Source organism: Gymnogyps californianus, unplaced genomic scaffold (genome assembly GCF_018139145.2).
Source record: "Gymnogyps californianus isolate 813 unplaced genomic scaffold, ASM1813914v2 HiC_scaffold_78, whole genome shotgun sequence".
Taxonomy (NCBI): Eukaryota; Metazoa; Chordata; class Aves; order Accipitriformes; family Cathartidae; genus Gymnogyps; species Gymnogyps californianus.
In genome coordinates, this window is record NW_026114471.1 from 208,833 (window position 1) to 235,461 (window position 26,629).

Sequence of the window (26,629 nt, forward strand, 5' to 3'; positions counted from 1 at the left end):
ATCTCCTAGGACAGACTGCCTCTTCTCTTCAAAAGGAGGAGATCATCTTGAGATATGGGAGGGGGAACACCATTCTCAGTCAGCTCTGCTGTAGCGTCTCTGACCTGGGGGTAGTCCCAGCTTTTCCTCATATAGTTAAAGTACCAATTTATAGCTGTGATAGGTTATTGCAGATCAGACTCTAAGTGTGTCCCTGTTGAATTATGGAATATAGTTTGTCTAAACTTAAAGCAGTATAATACTGGGAAATGAGAAGGAAACATTTCTGACAATCTCTGGTTTGTTTGAGATAGATAGTGAAATGAAGCTAACTAGAGATTAGGAAAGTTTGAGGAGATCAGAGCAGGGGTGAATTAATGACACAGTCCACACTGATGGATGAAAAATTGGACATGAGCCAGCAATGTGCACTTGCAGCCCAGAAAGCCAACCATATCCTGGGCTGCATCAAAAGAAGCATGGCCAGCAGGTTGAGGGAAGTGATTCTGCCCCTCTACTCTGCTCTGGTGAGACCCCACCTGGAGTACTGCATCCAGCTCTGGAGTCCTCAGTACAAGAAAGACATGGACCTGTTAGAGTGGGTCCAGAAGAGGGCCACAAAAATGGTCAGAGGGCTGGAGCACCTCTCCTATGAAGAAAGGCTGAGAGAGTTGTGGTTGTTCAGCCTGGAGAAGAGAAGGCTCTGGGGAGACCTTATTGCAGCCTTTCAATACTTAAAGGGGGCTTATAAGAAAGACAGAGAGAGACTTTTTACCAAGGCCTGTAGTGACAGGACAAGGGGCAACAGTTTTAAACTGAAAGAAAGTAGGTTTAGATTGGACATTAGGAAGAAATTTTTTACGATGAGGGTGGTGAAACACTGGAACAGGTTGCCCAGAGAGGTGGTAGATGCCCCATCCCTGGAAACATTCAAGGTCAGGTTGGATGGGGCTTTGAGCAACCTGATCTAGTGAAAGATATCCCTGCCCATGGCAGGGGTTTGGACTATATGACCTTTAAAGGTCCCTTCCAACCCAAACCATTCTATGATTCTATGAAAAGAAGCTGGAAAGACACAGAACACGCACAACCTGGCTATAGCTGGAGATTAACATACTTGTATCAGAAGTACAACTATGACCTCAGTATCAAAGAGCTGATCTGCTCTCTCTGATGCCCTGAAGAAGCAAGCAAATCAGAATCAAAAAGCTTCTATCATTTAACAAAATTATTCAAAATGCAATTTAAAATAAATGTATTTCCTAATGATTTACAGATTTGGTTGACGTTTATGAGATGCTTCAACTACCCGGTGAAGGATAATACGATCAAACTTACAGCTGTATGGTTCACACTGTCTTTTGGGTAAGAGTGGTTGAGATTCTAAACCATTTTTTATATACTTTGACAGACAGAAGAATCATCTGCATGCAAATCTCTGTCACTATGATTACCTTTTTTGTTTGGAAAGGTTTTATTCAGTATCTTTCCACAAAACATTATATTTATCGGTTAGTCTATTCTTGGTTGCAAGTCTGACTCATCAAGAATATCTGCTTCAGAAAACTGGCATCTTCTTTGGTCAGCATCTTTCAATATTTTTATATAGTCAATCAGCAAACACAGAGGAACTGTGCCTGCCTCAACATTTTAAAAATGTGAGCTTGGTACTCTACCTGCACTAACTTGAAAAGAAGTATGTGTTTTAACCAGGGAGGTCAGACTTCATTCGTACAGGGTTTAGAAGATGTACTGGGTGTTGTCACCCATTGTTCCCAAGCCCACTGTTGTCATTGCAGGCACATGCTGCTATAGTTCATCTGTTTGTATCTAAAGGCAATCGTGCTGTGTGGATTTTTTTGTACTATTTTTAAAACTAATTTAAGTTTAAAGCAGACTCTAGAAAAGATTTCTTCTTTGTACCTCTCATGGTCTGCAGTCTATGGAAAACTCCATTCTTTGTGTCTGGGCGCTGCAGGGGCTCCCCAGTGTCTGGCAGGGCAGGGCCTGGCAGCTGGGGCCCATCCCACCGCCCCAGCCAGGAGCAGGGCAGACGGAGGTACCCGGGCATCGGGCACCTCCCTTGGGATGGGCACAGGCTGAGGCCGGGCCAGGATGTAGGCCTGTGGATGGGTCCAGTTCAGCAGGGCCCATGGCCGGGCAGGGCTGTGGGGAGCTGGATACTGGCCCTGTTGTAGCATCACTGGGGCAGGGGATGACAGCCCTGGGGGGGCTGACATGAGATCCTGGGCTGTGGGCAGGGTGGGGGAGCCCTGGGGATGTGTGCAGGGATGTCAGGGCTGGGAGTGCTCTCAGGGCCTGGACACATTGGTTTCATGCAGAAGTGAATTCCACTTTGGATCTGTTCTTTATACATGATACATGGAGAACATGATACAGGGCACAACAGCTCCATCATGTAAGTAGCTGAGGTAGCTGCTTGTCCTCACCTTGCACAGGTTTCTGAACCAATAAGACTGGCAACTGAGCATTTTCTGTTTTTCACAGATACTATGGCTTATCTGTCTGGTTTCCTGATGTCATTAAACATCTGCAGTCAGACGAGTACGTGTCCCGAGTGAAACATTTCCGCAATGAGGAGGTTTCACATTTTGTCTTCAACTTCACACTGGAAAATCAGATTCACAGCAATGGAGAATACATCAATGACAGGTTTAGAGATTTCCCAATATCCTGACTTGGCTGGAATAAATAAATGCATGTTTTAAAGCATGTCCTAATAATCTAATATTTTTCTTCATTAACTAATTGTCAGGGTTTAACCCCAGCCAGCAACTAAGCCCCACGCAGCCACTCGCTCATTCCCCCCCTGCATCAGGATGGGGGAGAGAATTGGAAGAGTAAAAGTGAGAACACTCGTGGATTGACATAAAGACAGTTTAATAGGTAAAGCAAAAGCCGCACACACAAGCAAAGCAAAACAAGGGATTCATTCACTACTTCCCATCAGCAGGCAGATGTTCAGCCATCTCCAGGAAAGCAGGGGTCCATCACGCATAACAGTTACTTGGGAAGACAAACACCATCACTCCGAACGTCCTCCTCTTCCTTCTTCTTCCCCCAGCTTTTTATTGCTGAGCATGACGTCATATGGTCTGGAATATCCCTTTGGTCAGTTAGGGTCAGCTATCCCGGCTGTGTCCCCTCCCAGCTTCTTGTGTACCCCCAGCCTCCTCGCTGGTGGGGTGGTGTGAGAAGCAGAAAGGGCCTTGACTCTGTGTAAGCACTACTCAGCAATACCTAAAACATCCCTGTATTATCAACACTGTTTTCATCACAAATCCAAAACATAGCCCCATAGTAGCTACTATGAAGAAAATTAACTGTATGTCGTGGTTTAGGCCCAGCTGGCAACAAAGCACCACACAGCCACTCACTTACTCCTCCCCCCCAGTAGGATGGGGAGGAGAAAATACAACAAAAGGGCTTGTGAGTCGAGACAAGGCCAGGGAGGGATCACTCACCAATTATGGTCACAGGCAAAACAGACTCAACTTGGGGAAAAAGAAATCAAGTTAATTTGTTACCAATCCAATCAGAGTAGGATGATGAGAAATAGAACCATATCTTAAAAACACACCTTCCTCCCACCCCTCCCTTCTTCCCGGGCTCAGCTTTGCTCCCGATTCCTCTACCTCCTCCCCTGCCAGCAGCACAGGGGGACGGGAATGGGGGTTGCAGTCAGTTCATCCCACATTGTCTCTGCTGCTCCTTCCTCCTCAGGGGAAGGACTCCTCCCACTCTTCCCCTGCTCCAGCATAGGGTCCCTCCCACAGGGGTCAGCCCTCCATGAGTTTCTCCAACTCAAGTCCTTTCCACACACTGCAGTCCTCCACAAACTGCTCCAGCATGGGCTTTCCCATGGCCTTTTCCATGCCCAGCCACCTGCTCCGGCATGGGGTCCTCCATGGCCAGAAGGGGAATCTGTGCTCCACAGTTAACTCTCCATGGGCTGCAGGGCAACAGCCTGCTGTCTCAGCACAGGCTGCAGGGGAATCTCTGCTCCGGCACACCTCCTCCCTCTCCTTCTTCACTGACTTTGATGTCTGCATGGTTGTTTCTCTCACATCCTACTCCTCTCTTCACTGTAGCTCTTCCCCTCCACTCTTCTTCCCCCCCAGCAGTCTTTTCCCCTTCTTAAATATGCTATTGCAGAGGCGCTACCACCATTGCTGATTGGCTTGACCTTGGCCAGAGGCGGGTCCGAGTTGGAGCTGGGGAAGCTTCTAGCAGTTTCTCACAGTTGCTGATTGGCTTGACCTTGGCCAGAGGCGGGTCTCAGTTGGAGCCAAGGAAGCTTCTAGCAGCTTCTCACAGGACCCACCCCTGTAGCCCCTCCCCTGCTACACAAACCCCACACACTGTATCCCAGCCAAAACCAGCACACTAATAATAGATGGTTTTGTTACTTTTTAATGGGAATTTATTTTTCTTCTTGATTTCTTATGACTTGATCTTGCTCTGGAGCATGGGGAGAAGTGGACGTGTACATGCCCTGGTGGTTCCTGTGTGAGGATCCTCCATGCAAACCCAGCTTCCTTGCCCTCCCAAAAAACAGACTGAAAAGCCTAAGTTAATGATACTTCCTTTCACAGTGGGATTCAAAGGTTTTCAGACCCAACACATGCAGCATATTGTAGGGGGCTGGATGTACTTTCATCTCTGTTGCTGGTTCTTTTCTTGTATCGATGAAATATGCTTCTGTGAAAACATTGAGCATTGAGAGGATAGGATTTTATCACAGAAAAATAAAAGCTAAACATTACTGTAAATCAATAAAAAGTATGAACTGCTCTAAAATGAGAAACAACACGTTGGCAATGCTTTTTGTGTTTTTTAACTGAATCTGTACATATTAAGGCTCTATCTAGACTTTACAGATAACTAGATAACTTAGGGGGAAATTAAACACAGCTGTTTTAGGTATCTGGTTTCTCTTAAGAAATATACAGAACAACCATGTGAATGGTCTCTGGGATGTTATGGTGCTAATTATTACTTCTATAGGAAAATGTATATCTAAGTGAATAAAATTAATGATTTTGGTAATTCAGGGCTTTTTTTTTTATAAGAACTTGAGTTTTGATGCAGTTAAAAGTTTATGCATTGCAGACAAAAATGAAGTTATCTTGATTTTAAACTAGCCATAGCTTCTCAGTTCCGTTCCTTTCCAGAAGGTAGATGTTCTCCTAAAAGCAAAGAACCATTTACTATCATTAAGTTTTAGTTGCTTTGCACTGTCAACCAAGATCTTATCAATTTAAACTGAAAATTCTTGTAAAACACTAAATCTAACACTAATCTCCTCTAAAACACTAATTTACTCTTTCAAATGTGCAAATTTAATAGGCCTCTGACAGTTATTTGAGATTCACAAAACATTTTCCACAGTAGTATGAACTCTTGATATTCTTCCTCCACAAATGTTTCAATGCTCCACTCACCCCTAATTTCAGTGTTTCCTTCATGTTCTTTCTTAACTAGATGATCCATCAATACTTTTTACTTCATTACATTTCTGTTGGGTTTGAATCCATATCATTGCAACACCAATTTTAATATAGTCATAAGATATTTCCTGTCCAAAGGTAAAAAGTGCATCAGAAGAATGTAGAACATATAGTCTGTCATTTCTGTTTCAACTGACTAATCTAATTGCTAAATTCTCTTTGTTCTCTGGAATTAAGCTACATTTTAAAATGGAAAGTGCTATATGAAAAATGATAATGAGTTGACACTGAATGCCAGTCTGATTTTAATCAGTCTGTCATAAATGAGAAATGATATAGTAACTGTCCTGGTTTTGGCTGGGATAGAGTTAATTTTCTTCTTAGTAGCTGGTACAGTGCTGTGTTTTGGATTTAGTGTGAGAATGATGTTGATGATAACACTCTGATGTTTTAGTTGTTGCTAAGTAGCGCTTATCTTAAGCCAAGGATTTTTCAGTTTCCCATGCTCTGCCAGCAAGCAGGTGTGCAAGAAGCTGGGAGGGAGCATAGCCAGGACAGCTGACCCAAACTAGCCAAAGGGGTATTCCATACCATAGAATGTCATGCTTAGAATATAAACAGGGGGGAGTTGGCCAGGAGGGGCAGATTGCTGCTCTGGCATTGGTCAACGGGTGGTGAGCAATTGCATTGTGCATCACTTGTCTTTTCTTGGTGTTATTTCTCTTTTTTTTTTGTTATATTACTTTTCATTACTGTTATTATTGTTATTATATTTCATTATTATTATTGTTAGTATTATATTTTACTTTAGTTATGAAACTGTTCTTATCTCAACCCACGACTTTTACCTTTTTTTTTTGATTCTCCTCCCCATCCCACTGGGAGGGGGGAGGAGTGAGGGAGCAGCTGCATGGTGCTTAGCTTGCTGGATGAGGTTAAACCACGACAGTCCTTTTTGGTGCCCAACGTGGGGCCCAAAGGGTTGAGATAACGACAGATCTGACCAGAGTGTGTTAAAACGAATTTGTTATAAGCATTCATTATATTAGTTTAGTAGTCGCTGGTCACAATGTTGATTTATTGGCTCTTAGAGCTGTGGCACTCGTTCTTAGAGTTGTGTTATGTATCACCTTACTTGCCATATATAGTGCTTATCACCCATGGCAAGTGGATTAAGGTTTTCGCTTTGCTGTACTATGTACGATAAAATTATCGGTCGTGGGACTAATCTGGTATTTGTACTCAGCATTGCCATTATCTCCGTACTTCGGGAGCCATCTAGCGGAAACTATTAATAATTACACCCTTTACCTTTTCTCCTCGGAGAGCCAATCTATGGGGGAGACACCTTCCTTCACCTTCCCCTCCTCCTCCAGGCTAATTACAGTAGCGTTTGAGAATTTTGAAAATTTTGAATATCCTTGGAATGTTGAAACTAACATGGTCCTATTGCTAGGAACTAGCATGTTTCCGAATGTGGTTCAGGTCTTGTTCAGGGTTAAACAACTATTTCAGAGGATCACCCAGAGATCTGCCCCAAGGCTGGAGAGTTATGAGTGGCAGGGTGTGTGGGGTAGCATGGGCAAATGCCTAGGACGGTGGGCACCTCCAGTGTTTTGGAACTTCACCCTTGAACAAGTGCAGAATCCTGAAAAACTAGTAGAACATTTGGAAAAAGTATGCTGTCACCCCGACAATTCCAGGGAGACACAAATCACTGCAATGTGCTGGTGCCTGGCCCATGCCTACTGAGCCCTGTTCAACACTATTCAGGACCCTCAAGGGGAAGCAAAGGTCTCTGGATCTGACAACAAAAGGACAGGCACTGCAGCCACTCCAAACCCAGTGACAGGCACTGCAGCCACTCCAAGCAAAGGCCACCTGGTTAGTCAACACTAGAGGATCTGTCAATCGAGCTGGCCCTGCCCAATCAGAACTTTTATGTACTGTAGAAGGGGATAAAGTTCCTGTAGTGCACATAAAAAATATGCCAGGGAAAACAGTTTGGGTTACTCCTGCCTCAGGCAAAGGCAAACCCATTCGTGGGATTGCTTTTGCTCAAGGACCTGGGTGCACTTGGTGAGTGATGCGGAAGGATGGGGAAGTCCGATGTGTGCCTCAAGGGGATTTGATTTTAGGTGAGAACAGCCAATAGATTAAATTGTATGATGTTGATTGCTATATAATCCTGCCAGTGTATGTCATCATTATTACAACTGTTATATGCTATATTAATGGTATTACAGTAAGAATCACTTAGATTAATGAAGAATGAACTTTGACAAAACTGAGTGAAGTGCAGTAGTGATGGAACCAGGACTGACTTCAGCATGCAACAATCCGACACTACACACCATCCTCCTGCTGCTCCCAATGTCACCTGCCCACCACATCACACCAAAGCCCAATCCTGTTCTGCTGACTGAGCGGTGTTTGCCCCATCCCTCCTGCCCAGACAGACTGTTATGACAGATGGAGTCCAAAGTCATGGACTGAATGAACGCAACAGACAGTTGATAGAGATGGCCCATAGGCTGTGGGAATGATATCTATATGTATATATTAAAAGACAGGAAAGGTGATGGTGATTAATTGGAAATGTATCGGAAAGTGTGGGATCTGGGCATGATGTAAATGGTATAGAATAAGGGGTGGATATTGTCCTGGTTTCGGCTGGGATAGAGTTAATTTTCTTCTTAGTAGCTGGTACAGTGCTGTGTTTTGGATTTAGTGTGAGAATACTGTTGATTGATAACACTCTGATGTTTTAGTTGTTGCTAAGTAGCGCTTATCTTAAGCCAAGGATTTTTCAGTTTCCCATGCTCTGCCAGCAAGCAGGTGTACAAGAAGCTGGGAGGGAGCATAGCCGGGGCAGCTGACCTGAACTAGCCAAAGGGGTATTCCATACCATGGAATGTCATGCCCAGTATATAAACAGGGGGGAGTTGGCCGGGAGGGGCAGATCGCTGCTCTGGCATCGGTCAGCGGGTGGTGACCAATTGCATTGTGCATCACTGTTTCTTTTCCTTGGGTTTTATTTCTCTCTTTTTCCTTTTTTTTTGGTGTATTCCTTTTCATTACTATTATTATTATATTTAATTATTATTATTGTTAGTATTATATTTTATTTTACTTTAGTTATTAAAACATTCTTATCTCAACCCACGAGTTTTACTCTTTTTTTTTTTATTCTGCTCCCCATCCCACTGGGAGGGGGGAGGAGTGAGCGAGCGGCTGCGTGGTGCTTAGTTGCTGGCTGGGGTGTTGTGGTTTAACCCCAGCTAGCAACTAAGCACCATGCAGCCATTCACCCCTCCCCACTCCCAGTGGGGTGGGGAGGAGGATCGGGAAGAAAAAGTAAAGTAAAATATAATACAAACAATAATAACAATAAAAATATAATAACAATAATTGGAATGAAAAGGAATATAACAAAAAAAAGAGAGAAATAAAACCCAAGAAAAGACAAGTGATGCACAATGCAATCGCTCACCACCTGCTGACCGATGCCCCAGCAGTGATCCGCCCCTCCCGGCCAACTCCCCCCTGTTTATATACTGGGCATGATGTTCTATGGTATGGAATATCCCTTCGGCTAGTTCGGGTCAGCTGTCCTGGCTATGCTCCCTCCCAGCTTCTTGTACACCTGCTTGCTGGCAGAGCATGGGAAACTGAAAAGGCCTTAACTTAGGATAAGCGCTACTAAGAAGAAAATTAACTCTATTCCAGCCAAAACCAGGACATGTGGTTAAACCACGATATAACTAAAACTAATGGGCTGAAAACACCATCTTTCTGACCAATACACAAAGAGAATTTATTAGCTAATAAGCCTTTTCCTGTGTGTCGTGGTTTAACCCCAGTCAGCAACTAAGCACCACGCAGCTGTTTCCCCCTCCCCCTCCCAGTGGGGTGAGGAGGAGGAGGAAAGCAAAGGAAAAAAAAATAAAAGTCGTGGGTTGAGATAAGAACAGTTTAATAACTAAAGTAAAATATAATACTAACAATAGTAATTATGAAATATAATAATAATAGTAATGAAAAGGAATACAACAAAAAAAAAAGGAAGGGGGGGGGAAAGGAAAAAAACCAGTGATGCACAATGCAATTGCTCACCACCCACTGACCAATGCCCAGTTAGTTCCCAAGCCACGATCCACACCTCCCGGCCAACTCCCCCCTGTTTATATACTGGGCATGACGTTCCATGGTATGGAATACCCCTTTGGCTAGTTCAGGTCAGCTGCCCCGGCTATGCTCCCTCCCAGCTTCTTGCACACCTGCTTGCTGGCAGAGCATTGGAAACTGAAAAGTCCTTGGCTTAGGATAAGTGCTACTTAGCAACAACTAAAACATCAGAGTGTTATCAACATCATTCTCACACTAAATCCAAAACCCAGCACTGTACCAGCTACTAAGAAGAGAGTTAACTTTGTCCCAGCCAAAACCAGGTCACTGTGATAAACACAATTAGCTTTTGCTCTCCTTTCTCATAAAGATGTGATTCCAACAACTTTATTGGTGAGACAGTTTAATTCCTACTATTTTGTAGGTAGCATATTTTGTGTGTTCCTATTCCTACTATTAGTCTTGTTATAAGAAAAATATTTAGCTAGTCACACCAGGTTTAATTAGAGCCAGGTCTGTGTTCAGAAAGCTTTGCCATTTTAACAGTTCTTACTGTCATATAACTATTAAAGCACTGCTTTTCAAAGTGTTGCCACTTTGGGTGAAGTCTGCCAGCAAAACTGCCCATTTTTATTTGTAGCTTTTTCCACACCCTCATGTGAAATAAAAGACGTCAGAAAAATAATTATATATTGCTACATTTGTCTTTTTTTTTTTGTTAGCATAATGTTAGTTGATACGAGTATACTAGAAAAGGCTTACAGCATTGTTTTAGCCTAGTAATATTGAGGTAGAAAGTTACTGCTAGTAATACACTTTGTCCTTGACTTTTTCTATGAATGACTTGATTTACAGTCATGATCAAAGACCTAGGAGTTAAATGAGAGTCAATAGGAAGGAGGATGTTCAGAAATAAGAAAAGCTACTGACAATTTGTTTGTGCATGTTTTATGTACACAGTAATTGCATTTGCATCCACAGACACAGGAGTAACAAACACATACTTCCAGTTAGATACCTAGCTGTATAACTGCCAATGTAATTGTTGTGTTCGTGTTAAACCATTTTGTGAAACCATTTTTAAACACTTGGACCAGTGTGTTTTGGATTTGATTCTAACACGGTGCCCAGTGTGTTCATCTGGAGAAATAAAGGTTTCAATAATTCTTTCTTTCCAGCTTGTTGGTACCAGCAGGTGCTTGTTTGTTCCAAGAGACCGGGTTTCTAGAGCCTGAGCTCCCAATTTCCAACTGTAATGTCAAATTACAAGTAATAGTGATTTTACAAAGCTATTCCATGAATGTCATTACATTGTTTTTTGTTGATGATTAAAGGGAAGTAATAACTGAAATACTATCAAAGAAATTGTATTACTGGTTATGGCTGGCAGCTATGTGGAGCTATTTGTCTTATTAATGCTTTTTCTGAATGATAGTATTCTAGAATCAGCTAATTGTTAATTATGTTTCCAGAATACCTTTAAGGAATCACTGTTTCTGGGGTTGAGATTTTTTAGACCTGTGTAGCTGTGTCAGCTTGACCTGTTGCTCTTTCTAACCTATGAAGGTAGACTGACAGAAATTATTTGTATTGAACAGGTTTATTATGATGAAATTTAAATCAGTAACCTTTGAAGATTCCCTTTTTAAGAATTGTGTGTTTGAAGACATTACTTCACTGAACTCATACTTCAGGAACTGTACTTTCGTGAATACCACCTTCTACAACACAGGTATTACAAGAAAAAACCCTGAACACTCATTGTTTAGCTGCATGTTCTCTTCTTACTATTTTGGACTGTTTATAATTTCTGGATTTCTAATAGGGCATACAAGAAGCCTTCTTGTAGGGAATAAAAAGCTATAAAAAGCAACAAGCCTCAGTAATGTAATACCAGAAAAGAGAAAGGATCACACCCCATTAGAGATACCACAGGCCTAATATTGACTCAGATAATAAACATCTCTTTGATTTTAATAATCTCTAAAGAGATTCAGTCTGGAGAGGAGAAAATATGTTTACTGCTTTACTGATAGCTTTAATTAGGTGTATTTTTAATTGATCTAAATGGGACTGGTGAAATGCGTTGTTCTATTGTGCTTGCTGTGGCATGGGGATCTGAGTTCAGGATTCAAACTACCTTATCTATAATCATTCCCAGTTGTCCTGGTTTTGACTGGGATAGAGTTAATTTTCTTCTTAGTAGCTGGTACAGTGCTGTGTCTTGGATTTAGTGTGAGAATTATGTTGATAACACACTGATGTTTTAGTTGTTGCTAAGTAGCACTTATCTTAAGCCAGGGACTTTTCAGTCTCCCGTGCTCTGCCAGCAAGCAGGTGTACAAGAAGCTGGGAGGGAGCATAGCCAGGACAGCTGACCTGAACTAGCCAAAGGGGTATTCCATACCATGGAACATCATGCCCAGTATATAAACAGGGGGGAGTTGGCCGGGAGGTGCGGATCGTGGCTCTGGCATCGGTCAGCAAGTTGTGAGCAATTGCATTGTGCATCACTTGTCTTTTCTTGGGTGTTATTTCTTTTTTTTTTGTTATATTCCTTTTCATTACAATTATTATTATTATATTTTTATTAGTCTTAGTATTATATTTTATTTTACTTTAGTTATTAAACTGTTCTTATCTCAACCCACGAGTTTTACTTTTTTTTTCCTCCTCCTCACCCCACTGGGAGGGGGGAGGGGGAAGCGGCTGTGTGGTGCTTAGTTGTTGGCTGGGGTTAAACCATGACACCAGTCTACTAAGTATTCTACCAAAAATAGGAATGTGTATTTTCATATGTTTAAACAGAGGACTCTTTTTTTTCAGTTTAATACAATATAAGTGAAAATAGAATATGGCCAACTAAGCTTGTTGGAAAGATGCGGCATTTCTTATCGCTTTCCTGTAACTCCAGCAATCATAATAGTAATAGAGTTATGTTTCAGAACAAGCAATGCCCAGCTTTCTTTGCCTGGAAGGAAAGTATTCTTGATTCAATGTTAAAAGGCTGACAGGAGGAACAGAAAGAAAGAGAAAAGTATAAGGAGAGATCTCTGAAAAGGTATTCGAAGAAGAATGGCCTGAACTGTTGCATGTAGTAACTCATTCATGTTCAAGCTGAAGACAAAGCGGCCTGCTCAGAAATGAAAATGGGTTTAATCTGAATTCCGTAGGAACATTTCCCTTTAAAAGAAGTCAAACCAAACTGAGCATGATCAGCAGTCTCATCTGAAAGGCTATCTGGTGTGGAAATAGAAGGTCTGATACCGAGCAAGACCAAGTGATAGAAACTTGCAGATATCCAGTGCTTTTTATGCAAGACCAGCTGGTGCTGAGAGGTCTTAACCAAATACAGTCCAAGCAGAGCTGAAATACATTAATATAATTTGCCTAATTCCAGGCCTTAGTTGCTCTTTTTCATGAGCTTTGCATATTTTTCTATTAAGATAAAAAGGTATCAAAATTAACAGCATTAACTAGTCCCATTTTACAAAGCAGTGAAAGCTCCTAGTTGTCATTAAAGTTGCCTAAACTTGAAATGTTTTTAATCAAAAGCTGCATATGGAGTTGGCCGTTAGCTGAAATCTTTCTTTTTCTTCTTTCCACAGATCTCGAGCAATATAAATTTGTTGACAGCGAATTGATAAATTGCACATTTTTCCACATCAGGACAGGATGCCAGATTTCTTTCAATGACGACTACAGTGCCTACTGGATCTACTTTGTTAATTTCCTGGGAACTTTGGCAGTGTTACCAGGGAATATTGTGTCTGCTCTCCTGATGGATAGAATTGGACGGTTAACGATGCTAGGTAGGGGCTTCACTTTAAAACAGGGAACAGCACCAACACCTAAAGCTCTCCTGATAAAGTAACATGTTCTCTTTTTAAAGGATTTGGTTCAGAGAGATGCAGAACATTCCTTCTACAGATACTTCGTTTATGTGGTATTCTAAGTGCAGTTTTAAAAAGCCCCCAATTTAGAAACTCTAGGAACAAATGGGTCTGTAACCAGTTCTGCTATGTCACGTTATCAGTCATTGCTCTTCCACACTGATATTATAAGACTGCAATTTAGGTATTTGGGATGAGATTTTGGAGAGTGCTGACCATTAGCTTGTCTTTGCTCTAACTGAAAGGAAAGCAAGATGTATACAGGTAACCCTCAGTTAGTGAAACAGCTCCTAGGAAGAGTCAGCAGTCCTTTGCCTGTTATCTACTTTGCAAAGTAACACAGCTGAAAGATATCTACTGTGGATTATCTGCAATCACAAATCTGTTTTCATTTTACTTAAATAACTATGTGGTAGTTCATTATGTTCATTTTCTAGGAGAATATCTCTATATAAATGCAATTCCCACTCAGTGTTTTTATTACTATAATATATGAATGAGTTTTATGTAATTGCAGCAGATGATGAATGAAGAAGAATAGGGGTAGTTTTCCTCAGGCAGATTGCTTTGGGAGTTTGGAGAGGATTCTAGCTTAATACATTATTATATATACTAATGTTTGAGGAGTTATGGTTTTTTCCCTGAGCCCCTTATAATGTTTGTCTGCCTGACTGGTCTTACCAGCAGAGGATGTCTCTTTAGTTTTTAACTCAAATATATGGGTAAGTTATTTAGCTACACTGTGTGAATAGAAACATTTGACACAACAAACAAAGATCGTTCTTTAAATACAGCTCCACTTAGTGTTCATTTCATCTGTTTTGTACCTAGGTGGTTCCATGGTTCTTTCTGGCATAAGCTGTTTTTTCCTGTGGTTTGGGACCAGTGAATCCATGATGATAGGTATGCTGTGCCTGTACAACGGTCTCACCATCTCAGCATGGAACTCTCTTGATGTCATTACTGTGGAGCTGTATCCTACAGACAGAAGGTATGTGCAGATACATCTCCATTAACCTTGCTGACTATAGCTCTATGTACCAGCAGAAATGGTAAATAGAAATGGTTAAGTATGAGCTTTACAGTGGTAGTGATGTTTTGAGTGGGCTGAACAAATAGTTTGTCTTATGAATAACAAGGAGGGGAAAAATAATCAAAAAGATTATTTTTTTGAGCTATTTGGTATGTATTTTGCATCAAATATCCCCTAATCAGGAATATACCACAAATGTAGTTTCATATGGAAAAAAAAAAAGAAGGTCTAACTGCTGTTCTCATTTAAAACACAGCTAATGAGTAGTATTTCTGAAAACAGTAATGGAATATTTCTGGGTTTCCCCTAGTGCAACTAGCTATGATGGCAATAGTTGGTCCAAAATAGCAATATAGTTGCATTTGTCTGTTGGCTGTGAAATGGTGGGGATGATAATAACAAAAAATCACTCTTTGGAGCTGAACAGTATCTTCTGGAAGAGATTGTGGGCTTGAACCATGCTGAGCTGTTAATCAGTCTGCTACGAATTTGTACGCAGGGTCACTAGGAGTCTGTACATACTCATCATTAAGCAGATACAAAAATGTCTCAGGCGCTGCTCTTGACCCTTCAAGGCTCTTGCAGGAAAGCTCAGGACAGTTTCCATGTCCTGCAAGCATTGCTGCTAGACGACATGGGGTTTTTTTTGAGATACAGGGTACTCTTTAATGCTGATCTTATGTCACTGAATGGACTGAAGGAAGAACAGTCGAGTCATATGCTATTGTATGTCAAGTGTAAAAATAGAAAAGCCACATTTTCTTGAATAGACTGGTATCTTTCCCCCCCTCCCCCCCTCCTTAAAAACATTCTGTGTAAAATTGCCCAGATTCCTGCCAAGGGACGGCGTGTCCTTTCTCTTATCACAGTGCTATTCATTATGGCATTCACTAGAAGTTTCAAATATGGTGAAAAAAATTTCCAGTTTATAAATGCGTGATGCCTTGTTGGCAAGTCTAAGTTTTTGGACACAGGTGCAACTGGCTTTGGTATTGTCCATTAGGAGAGGAAGACTGTAGACTGGCTTCTCTGTTTTCTTTTCATTGGTGTTTAAAAAAAAATATATGCTTCTTCACACAAGAAATAGATCTCCATTGTTGTGGTTATATCAAATAACCATACTAAGCTACTTATGAATCCAAAACACTAAGCTTTAATATTAAGCACTACTATTTTTATTACACCTCAGGAAATTGCTCTTCTGGCAAGAATTATTCCATCAGCCAAACTCTATGATATAATTCTAATAAATATCCTTTAGAAATAGCTATCTTCTTGACATTCCTGAACGTAGTAGGCACAAATATTTTCTTAAAATGAAGAAAAATAATTGAAAAAGCCATTGATGTTAACGGAAGAAAAACTGATCATCATTACTAGAAATTATAAAAAGAATGTAACTGATATCTATTCTAGGGCATCTGAATTTTGTAGATAATAGTTGTTTTTAATAGTTTCCACTAGCTTTGAGATTGTAGCAATTTTTTCCCCATTTTCCTTTTTTAAAAAGCTTATGTGTACAATAATAGCTGTATTGAATTCCACCTCAAAAATTTACTTGCAGCTGAGTTGTTGGGGTTTTTTTGCAACAACTTGGATAGAAAAACTTGTCATTTTATATTATCAATATAAAAAGGCTGATAGGCCAAATCTACCTTTGTCAGGAAAGACATTGCTGACATATACTGAAGATGAGATTTTTTTCCCCAAAGTTCTGGTTCTATCACTGCCAGTTTTTGCCAGTTGGGTTATAAGGAAACAAGCAATTCTAGAAGTCTCTTCCTTATACGTGTTTTTTTTTAGATTGGGGCAAAGCTTCTTCATGTTTCATAGAACTATTTGAAAATGAATACCTTCAGGGACTCAAATAGACTGTTTCCCACATTTTTTTTTTTCTCTGATATTTTTTTGTCCAGACCAGCTACAGTTTAACAGCCACCATTACCCACCTCTAATGGTCCTGTCTTTTCTTCTAAGATTCCTCTGATCTCCATAGCCTAGCATGACTTGCCACAGTTTGCTGGGAATTTCCAGGTTCTGCAAGTAGCTGTAGGGCTGAACAGCCTTTCCAGGCATATATGGTACACAAAGCTGCCTGATCTGTTTTTGCATACGAGGTCCTTCATACTTAAAATGATGTGCTCCACTTTCAGTTTAAAGCTGCATCCAGAGTTAATCTGGTCCTGAAACTGGCTTCCAGTTTTCCCTCAAAAGGTGATCTAGGCACAACAATTTTGCTCACTGTGTCACCATTTTACTATTCCAATATGTACTTTTTCCTTACTCCCAACTAGTGAAATGACCACAAACCAGCAGCAAAGCGCAGCTGGAGGTTGGGCTGGAAGAAATGTGTGTGGAAGGAGGCCAGTTCACGATACCATGCACAAGAGACCAGGCTGTGCAGCCCCTCCTTTTCCTCCTGCACAACTCCTCATGGAAATCAGCCAGTTGCCAAACCACTGGGGCTTTGCCAGTGTCATGCAGGGTAGTACAAAAGGTGTTTCATAAATCACACTCCAGGTTATTTATGGATCATACTGGCTTTTTGCCAGGTAGGGGTGTGGTGAGCAATTTGGAAATGTGCAGCGTATATGATACATGGGACACATTTGTTTCCTCTTCATCAGCTACCTGCAGGGCAAAGTTAAGGTTGCTTCAAAATCTTAACAGATTTGGATTCTGTATGCATTCAAACTCACCTATGTATTTACATTTTAATTTACTTATGCCTGGATTTGAGGTAATTAAGTAGTTTGTCCTAAATTCTTGATAAGCACTTTCAAACTTTATGCCATTGTAGCATAGCTTTTGTCTGCATATTCTTTATAAAACCTCATTTGATTTGCACAACTGCTAAAATAAGAGATGTTAGAGACTGTATAGATCTCAAATGGTTCTCAGGTAGATGAAGAAGTTATGTTAAAAGGTGATAATATGTTACCAATGCTAGTCATAGGTAGGTTTCTGTCTTCCAGATGATACACATGGTGGTAACGAATAATCATTTAATAATATTTTTTTTTTTTTTTACTTTTCAATACACAAATTTTAAAGGACACCCATGATGACTAGCTATAAACTAGCTAATTTCCAATAAGCAAGTAAATTAATCCAGCTCCACAATGTAAAGAACTTGTATTATCTCATCTTTTGTCTCATCTTTTCTCTCGTCCTTTGTCTTCTCTTAATGGCCTGTGCTATCCTGGATTGCTCAGCAGTCAGCTGGTTCTGAAAAGTCTTTGGTCGGTCATGACTCTCTTGAAAGCCAAACCATTCCATAGCCATGGAAGCTCTGCTCTGAAGGAGAGTTATTAAACGTCTTGCAAACATTTTTGAGTGCTCCTAGAGTGATTTCCTACTCTTTAATAAACTTTCTGTATTTTTAGAACACTACTTTGAAAGAAGGTGATGTAGAAATTGAGGCACAGAGGAAAAAGATATTTTTTAAAATTACTTTAGGTGCCCAATTTGATACATGTGGTACCTATGATCCCAGTCACTGAGCATTTTAGAAGAGGGAATGGGCTGAAAGTATAACTTCCACTGCAACTATAAGCGCTCAGCACTTCAGCAACACAAACCTGAAGATGCAAAGATGAGCACACAGAAAATGTGAAATGCATACTTAATGACTGTTTAGTTAGCTTTAAGTGACTTGCTAGCATCATATAAGAATTCTGTGGCAGGAGCAGGGATTGTATCCTTTCTCCTGACAGCACTCAAGTACCTTAACCATGAGACTCTGCTTTCTCATCTTGCAGTCCCCAACCTTATTCACAGTGCACCTTTCAGCTTCTGCAACAGATGAGGGAAACCAAGTTTCCTTCACTACATACATGTTTTATTCCTCAAGCTCTCTTTTTTCTGTGCTTTGGCAGTGATGCAGAAAAAAATATTGCACGATGAGGTAATTATAGAATGTGTTGTAATGTGTGCGCCCAAGGGGCTTGCAATAACATTGCACAATTTCCTAGCTCTGCCTGTAATACAAATATGAATGGAAGAGAGTTAAAATTATCTGAAGAAGTAACATTTAGGAGATTTTTATGACTTATAAATGCAATTGTTACTTTCACATAAATGATAAATATCTTCTTGTGAACTAATTTGGGAAGCACCAACTTGATAAGCCAAGACTCTTGTCAAGGAGTGGATACAAATAAGCCAAACCTAAACAGAAAGTGGAATAGAAATAGGTCATCTCCTTGTATCTCCTGCAGAGTAGATCAAGGTCAGATTGCATCATAACCAACAATTCATCAGTTTTACTACAGCTGCCAGACATCTGGGTTTGAATCTTGGCCAGGAATATTTAGAATTCAAGGTGTGCTATAAAATGAAGTCATCCTGGTTTGCCTTTTTTAATACCTCTGAAATAAGTTCATAAGGGTTTGGTCATAATTAAGAAATAAGTCACCTATCTTCAGTTCATTATATTTATCTTTTGCTCCTCTTCTTGAGTCCTGAGAATTTGTCCCCAGGGTAATAAACATTATTCATGGGGTGTCTTAAGTCCAACTTTTTATTGTTGTGGCTGTCAGAAGTTTTCTATTCTTTTGAGTCATAACAGCAGTCATCAACTTACAGTAGACTTCCTGACAGCTATTTTCTACTGCCATCCTGTGGATGTGGTTCAACTGCATTTTGCTGAAATCTCATGTTGGTGTTTTTAAGGCATGAAATGCTGAACCTACGCAATTCCTTAGGCAGTAGGCCAAGGCAGGAAGGCAAATTCCACGGTTTTACTTGCACACTGAGTGCTGTAATTGGCCAGGCTATAATATGCATCTGTGTACACATTTTTTTTAAAAGATCTGAAAATGGACATTAGAAAATTGTCCATAGCACATTCAGAAACTCTGTTTTCATAGCCTTTGCATGTTATCAACATCCACAAAAATGGGATTCAGAGTCTTTTGTAAAGTGCTGGATAGGCTCAGCACTAGCTCTGGCAAGAAAGTTATGAAATATCTGTGCTACACGTTCAGTAGCGCTCCACTGCAGTACAATGAAGTTGTTAGGTGCTCTGACTATCAACAATGGAAAAGTGGGCCTGAAATATTTTATGTAGGAATATAAGCACCTGGTCTAAGAAGGAGCACATGTGGCAACCAGGAAACAAGCTCTTTTAATCTAAAGGCTTGGATAATCCCTCTATTTTTAACTGTTTGGATTCTTGCTATTTGTTATGTGGGGCTTAGGTGAAAGGAAGCTAAGTATTTTAATTTGTCACAGCTTTCCCAGCACCAGAAGTAAAATACATTTGGGAAAATTCCTTTTCTCTAACATCCAGCTTTCTCTCAGACCTGACACTTTTATATGACTTCTGCATTTTTCTTCTATCAATACTAAAATCTGTAACTTTTTTTTTTTTCTAAAGGCAAGCCCAAATTGATTCATCAGCATTGTCTTACTGATGTGCTTGAAGGATTTATTGACATTCTCTAGCTGGACGAGGGATTCTTGCTACCAAACTCCCTTGGCCAGTAATGAGGATTGCTCATGGAGTCAAAAAGACATTTTTGTGCCAGTGCTTTACCCAGTAACTGATCAACATAAGGGAAATTGATGTATATAGTAATGGCCTTATGCCTTTGGATTTTTTCATTTAATTAATTCATGATGCTGAGATGACACGTCGCATATCTTTGATCATTTGCAGACTTTCCATACATTCTAGCACTTTCCTGAAACACTGTAGCAAAGACTGTATTTGTGCTGCAAGAGAAAAACTGTGCTCGTATATGTATTTGTATTACGGCATATATATTGCATGGCTATTTTTACTCCTTGGATTCAGTAGAATGACTTATGAAAGTGTGAATTAATACAGATTTTAGCTGATTTGAATCACAAACACTGTTCTAAGAAAGATGCTTATAAACCAACAAGTCTGAATTTGCTATCCCTAGAGCTCAACAGTTTGCTCAATGACTTCGTTCTGAGTATTAATGCACAACAAATTCACATTCAAACACAGTATTAAAATTGAAGGATATGAAGACAAAAGGTTGAACAGTGACAATGCTTTTCAGGTACAGGTTGAAACATTTTGCTTAAGCCTGTAAAAATCTTACTGTTCCTGCTGATGATGCACATTTTTTAGGCAAAAGGACATGCCTGAAAACTGCTTAAGATCAAAAGATTGAACTTCTGCGTTGTTCATTTTGTATCATCAGGACAGCCAAGGGCAATAAATATGGGCATACTTTATATTACTCTTCTTTGTTTATAATTTGATAACATTAATGGGATTAGACTAATAACGACCCCTTACAATTGGAAAAATTGAATAAGTCCATTTTACAAAGCAGAAATGGTTTTTCAGTGCCAAAAAATTACCTTAATTTTGCTCAAAGATAAGAGATATTCTATTACAAAATTACTTTAAACCTGTCGTGGTTTAACCCCAGCCAGCAGCTACGCACCACACAGCTTCTCCCTCACTCCCCCCCCTGGTCCCAGTGGGATGGAGAGGAGAATCAGGGAAAGAAGGTAAAACTCGTGGGTTGAGATAAGAACAGTTTCATAACTAAAGTAAAATATAATACTAACAATAATAATAATGAAATATAATAATTGTAATGAAAAGGAATATAACAAAAATAAAAGGAAAAAGAGAAATAAAACCCAAGGAAAAGAAACAGTGATGCACAATGCAATTGCTCACCACCCGTTGACCAATGTCCCAGCAGCGATCAGCCCCTCCCGGCCAACTCCCCCCTGTTTATATACTGGGCATGACATTCCATGGTATGGAATACTCCTTTGGCTAGTTCAGGTCAGCTGTCCTGGCTATGTTCCCTCCCAGCTTCTTGCACACCTGCTTGCTGGCAGAGCATGGGAAACTGAAAAATCCTTGGCTTAAGATAAGTGCTACTTAGCAACAACTAAAACCTCAGAGTGTTATCAACATTATTCTCACACTAAATCCAAAACACAGCACTGTACCAGCTACTAAGAAGAAAATTAACTCTATTGCAGCCGAAACCAGGAATAAGGCAATCTTGGGTAGATAACCCAAGATCTAGATCACAGTGGCAGCCCTGAATGTGCTATCTGTAGAGCCTAGCACATGAAAATAAATGGTCCAAATTGCTCAGAAAAATATATTCAGACCCCTGTTATAACTAGCTGATATAAGCAAATAGCATCTGTGAAACAGCTTACTTTTCTAACCTAGTATAAAACAACAGTGAATGTAAGTTTTGTACTATTGCCTTTCCAAAGATTTCCTGCCTGCATCCAAATTTGCATTACCTAGATCTATGTATTCCTTGGGGAGTTCTGGTATCTGAATATACTGAGGCTGTTGATGACTGTGTCTCTCTTCTCTATGTGAATATTGGGGTTTTTTCTGTTACTGTTATTTGGGAGCAAGTTTGGTTTTACATCAGTACTGGCAGCCAAAGAAATTGTATTTACACGTGCAGACATTGATCACAACCAGTCACCACTATAACTTTAGAAATACTTTCTGTGTGTAAACAAGGCTGAAATTGGAACAGTTCTGACTTTTCCTCTCCTTCTTTCCCTGACTTGTTCAAAATAGCTGCAGCCTGTTATTACCCTATCAGATAGACTCTTTTCCAGGCTAGCTGTGTTGTCTTTAAACTTTTCCTACCTGTTTAGGATAAAGTCTACTTTCATAGAATCATTTAGGTTGGAAAAGACCCTTAAGATCATTGAGTCCAACTGTTAACCTAACACTGCCAAGTCCACCACTAAACCATGTCCCTAAGTGCCACATCTACACATCTTTTAAATACCTCCAGGGATGGTGACTCAACCACTTCCCTGGGCAGCCTGTTCCAATGCCTGACAACCCTTTTGGTGAAGACATTTTTCCTAATATCCAGTCTAAACCTCCCCTGGTACAACTTGAGGCCATTTCCTCTTGTCCTATCACTTGGTACTTGGGAGAAGAGATCGATACCCACCTCGCTACAACCTCCTTTCAGGTAGTTGTAGAGAGCAATAAGGTCTCCCCTGAGCCTCCTTTTCTCCAGACTAAACAACCCCAGTTCCCTCAGCCGCTCCTCATAAGACTTGTTCTCCAGACCCTTCACCAGCTTCGTTGCTCTTCTTTGGACATGCTCCAGCACCTCAATGTCTTTCTTGTAGTGAGGGGCCCAAAACTGAACACAGGATTCGAGGTGTGGCCTCACCAGTGCCAAGTACAGGGGGACAATCACTTCCCTAGTCCTGCTGGCCACACTATTTCTGATACAAGCCAGGATGCTATTGGCCTTCTTGGCCACCTGGGCAGACTGCTGGCTCATATTCATCTGGCTGTTGACCAGTCTTTCTTCTTCCTGCTCCTCCTTCCTACCTGCGCTCTCATTCACCCTAGAAGATGCATCAGTCTGGAGCTCCTTCCCTGTCAGGAGCTTCTTCCCGTTCTGGTCAGCTTCCTGCAAGTATTCTTCTGATGCTCTGCTTTATCTGCCATTGTAGTACAGATGTTTCTGTGGTAGAGACTTGATCTTCTTCTCATAGGCTTTGAAAGTTTACTCCAGTAGGGTGGCTCTTTGCTGTTTCCTTCAGTGCATCTTCCACTCCTCCTTTGGACTGACTTCTCCAAAAGTCTTCCTAAAGCTTGCTCATTCCTTCTGAGGAAGGAATTTTCAAGGAACTGCTGCAAATGTTTCTGTGTCAGAAAAGCTTCACAAGCAACACTTCCAAAGTTTCCTTATCTGCCTCTCTCAGCAGTGCACTCTCAGGCAGCCCTCGCTGGTCTGCACTGTCAGGCAGCAGAGCATGTCACTTTGAAGATGGTCACCTCCAGGATGTGCACATTTAGCTTTTTAGGCACTAAGTATTATGTAAGTACTGCAAGTTTAATCAAATTTAGAAAAAACAAGCAAGTAAGGGCTTTGACCATTCAGGAAGCATTTCTGAGTCTCTTCTGCTTGTTTTTTCAACCTGTGTTTCTGGGTAGTTTCTGCTCTGCCATCCAAATGATCTTTCTCTCCTTCCTTAGATATCACTGATATTTCTTGTCGTGCAATATCTGGATGGGTACCATGTTTTACAAAAAGAGGAATTAAGATTACTTCAGGCAAAATCATAATTACTTTGCTAAATCTCGGGTATTTTAAAGAGACTGAAACACTGCTGTCCATTGCAAGAGACATATAGCCAAAGTTCTAATAAATATATTATGGTTATAATCACCCAGCAAAAGAGACTAACTTGTGTCTTGTCCTGGAGTCAGAAAAGGCATATAATACACAGAGCTGACACTGGAACAGTAAGTATCGACTCTTATGATTTTACTTCCATAAGAAATGTTTTAGAGGGTTGACTTTGGTCTGCAACCATGGACAAATGAATATTTAACATTAACGGAAAAAACCCCCACCTTTTTGAAGGTATATTAACTAGTCTGTTCCATCACTTAATTCTGTCCTGCAAACATTCTATTAACTCAAGAATTTGACAGTCAAAGTACCATTACTTCAAATTAGCACATTTCTGAATCTTGTTCAGATTCTGAAGTTGACTCTGTGGGTTAACTAGAGTTCAGCTTTTTAGAGCAAACTAGAGCCGTTTAGAAATATGCCAGAAGGATCTAGACCTACCTTCATCATTCTTTTGGTGCAGGGTCCTCAAATATACCAGGACTGGTATAATTCTGAAGCACAGCATGTCAGATATGGTCAGGGCACGGACAGCGCTGAAAACACTTATATCCCCATCAACTGTACTAGACAGAAGCTTTTACCACTCCCCCAGTATAAGACTTGGATGTAGGACACTGAAGGGCCTGAGTGATCGACACTATTGAGACCAGTGACCAGATTTGCAGAAGAGCAGTGTAGGTGAACTAGTGACACTCTGGGCTGTGGACATGTCCATTGGTTGCTTGAGGGAGAGGATCTCTTCTCCCTTGATACCATGGTTTGCTGTTTTCAGAATCAAAAAATAGTTCTGTGAAGAACCTTGAGAGTTTATATCCTTGATCTCAGTTGGGATCAAGTCTGCTTACTTCAAGTTGATTCTCTGGGCTGCTCTTTAAGATCTCCAGTAGAAGTTCCTCAAACTTACTTCTTAGGAATTTGGGCCGCATCTGAGCACAGGACTTCTTCCTTTCCCTCACATGTACCTCAGTACAATAACTAGGGCTCTTTTTAGTCACTCAGTCCGTTAGTATTTCTGTTAATCCCTGCTGTTTAGACTGGGGGCTTTTTCCTTCTAATGGCAATACTTAATATTAACAAGAAAGAAACATTTTGTTCTGAAAAGAAGTTTCTATCCTCCTGATTCTTATTATTTTATCCCAGTGAGCACAGTGTGAGCTCCGCATAGTCCTTCTCTCACTTCTAAGAGATTTGAGAAATGTTAGAGATTCTACTATTGTACAGATATTTTTAAGACACTTTTTTGTTAGGACAAGGTTATTCCTGCAACTATGAATCATACAGTCATGTCAAAACAGAATTTATTAAAATGATAGCAGTTTGCATAATACATCTACACACAGGCTACCAAATATCTAAAATACTAAATCCAGATTACTAAAATCACGCCTCTGCAATGCAAAAGCCCCTCTGAGTTACCAGTGTCATACTTTCTGTTGGCAATCTATTTCCTTTCCCTTTTCTCTAAAGTTTCTCAGATAGCTCTTCTGCACCAAGCAGGGGTTTTTTTTATGCCCCATTCTCTTTACCCCTAAGAGACAGCCATTCATTATTGTTGGAGGTCTAATTAGCCTTTTGAGAAAGCACTGGTTGAACATGTATACCACCTGTAAGAAATCCATTTCTATTCAGTACCCCAAGATGATCGATCTTTTATTCTGATTACTTCCTTCCCAAATTACAAAGTAGCTCTCAAAAGATTCCCCACCTCCTGTCTCCCAGTCCAACACTTTAAATGTTACTGAATTTCCATTTGCAAGTCCTTTGCTCTAGTGTAGAGGTGTAAAGTTACCTATTCAGTCATTCATTTCACCTTTTGGTCCCTGAGGCAATAGAATGAATTTGCCTTAATAAAATGCTGTAGCAGCTGAGCTTTGATTTCACATTATAAAGAAAAGGTACAGAATCCTTGTTGGCATAAATTCTGTTTAAGATATTGGGGCTGTACTGATTTATTCCCACTGAGGGTTTGTCTCAAAGGCTTTACTCTTTCACCCATTTTTAACTGTATTCTGTTTTCTCTTCTAGGGCAACAGGCTTTGGCTTTTTGAATGCATTATGCAAAGCAGCAGCTGTACTTGGAAACTTAATATTCGGTTCCCTTGTTGGTATCACCAAAGCAATCCCTATTCTCCTTGCTTCTACTGTTCTAGTATGTGGAGGTCTGGTAGGACTTCGACTTCCTGACACAAGAACCCAGGTGTTGATGTAACTGGAAAAAGCCATTTACTATTTATTTCCTCCTTCATACAAATGTCAACTCTCCTGACTTACAGTGCAAAGGCTTCAGATTCTCAACGCTTAGTAGAGTGCTCAGATGGCAGAAATCAAACTCAAAAGATACTTTGGAGTGGCAGAGATTTAGAAACCTCTGTATGAAAGTTTTAAATTTAACTTTTGTTTGCTTTTGCATACTTTGCTATTTAAAACCACTTAACTTCAAACCGCAAAGCTACCTCTTAAAACACTTTCAGTGACATGTCCAGGAAGGTAAAAACCGTACTGATAATTAGATATTTAAAATGCAAGCAGTCATATTATTTAAAAATACATGCTAAATTTGGCCATGGCATTGTGAGCTTTTGTAACAGTACAGACATGTAAGTCAATTAACAGTATTGGTGCAAAGAATGTTAATCTTACATGTATCAATGCATGCAGCATTAATCAGGAAACTGTATAGACTTCATCAGTACTGAGAATACTGATCTTCTGTGGCTGTGCTTAGATGGTAAAAACTTGTGGCAATGCCTCTTTCTTGGGAAACCTTTTTAGGTAGATTCAATCTAAAGTAAAGATTACCAACTACACCTCATATTTGCTGAGGAGAAGGCAACAGCTACTGCAGGGAGATGAAAACCCCATAATGGGTGAGCAGCAAAGAGAATAATAAAATAAGCACTTTCACTCTTTGCTGCTGGTCCTCCAGAATTTTTTTTTGTTTTCTTTTCACTTGTGGCATCTGGAATATTTTTGCCATTT

The 26,629-nt window shown here is 40.3% G+C and overlaps 1 protein-coding gene across 1 annotated transcript in view; it reads left to right on the top strand.

Moving 5' to 3' along the window:
- LOC127029117 (synaptic vesicle glycoprotein 2C-like) overlaps positions 1-25,859 on the top strand; it is an 84,937-nt gene extending 59,078 nt beyond the window's left edge. The window contains exons 7-12 of the mRNA XM_050914762.1: positions 1,256-1,344; positions 2,488-2,652; positions 11,177-11,310; positions 13,187-13,390; positions 14,303-14,462; positions 25,676-25,859. Of these exons, the coding sequence (XP_050770719.1) occupies positions 1,256-1,344; positions 2,488-2,652; positions 11,177-11,310; positions 13,187-13,390; positions 14,303-14,462; positions 25,676-25,859 (936 nt within the window). The remainder of the gene's footprint in view (positions 1-1,255; positions 1,345-2,487; positions 2,653-11,176; positions 11,311-13,186; positions 13,391-14,302; positions 14,463-25,675) is intronic.
- The last annotated feature ends 770 nt before the right edge of the window (positions 25,860-26,629 follow it).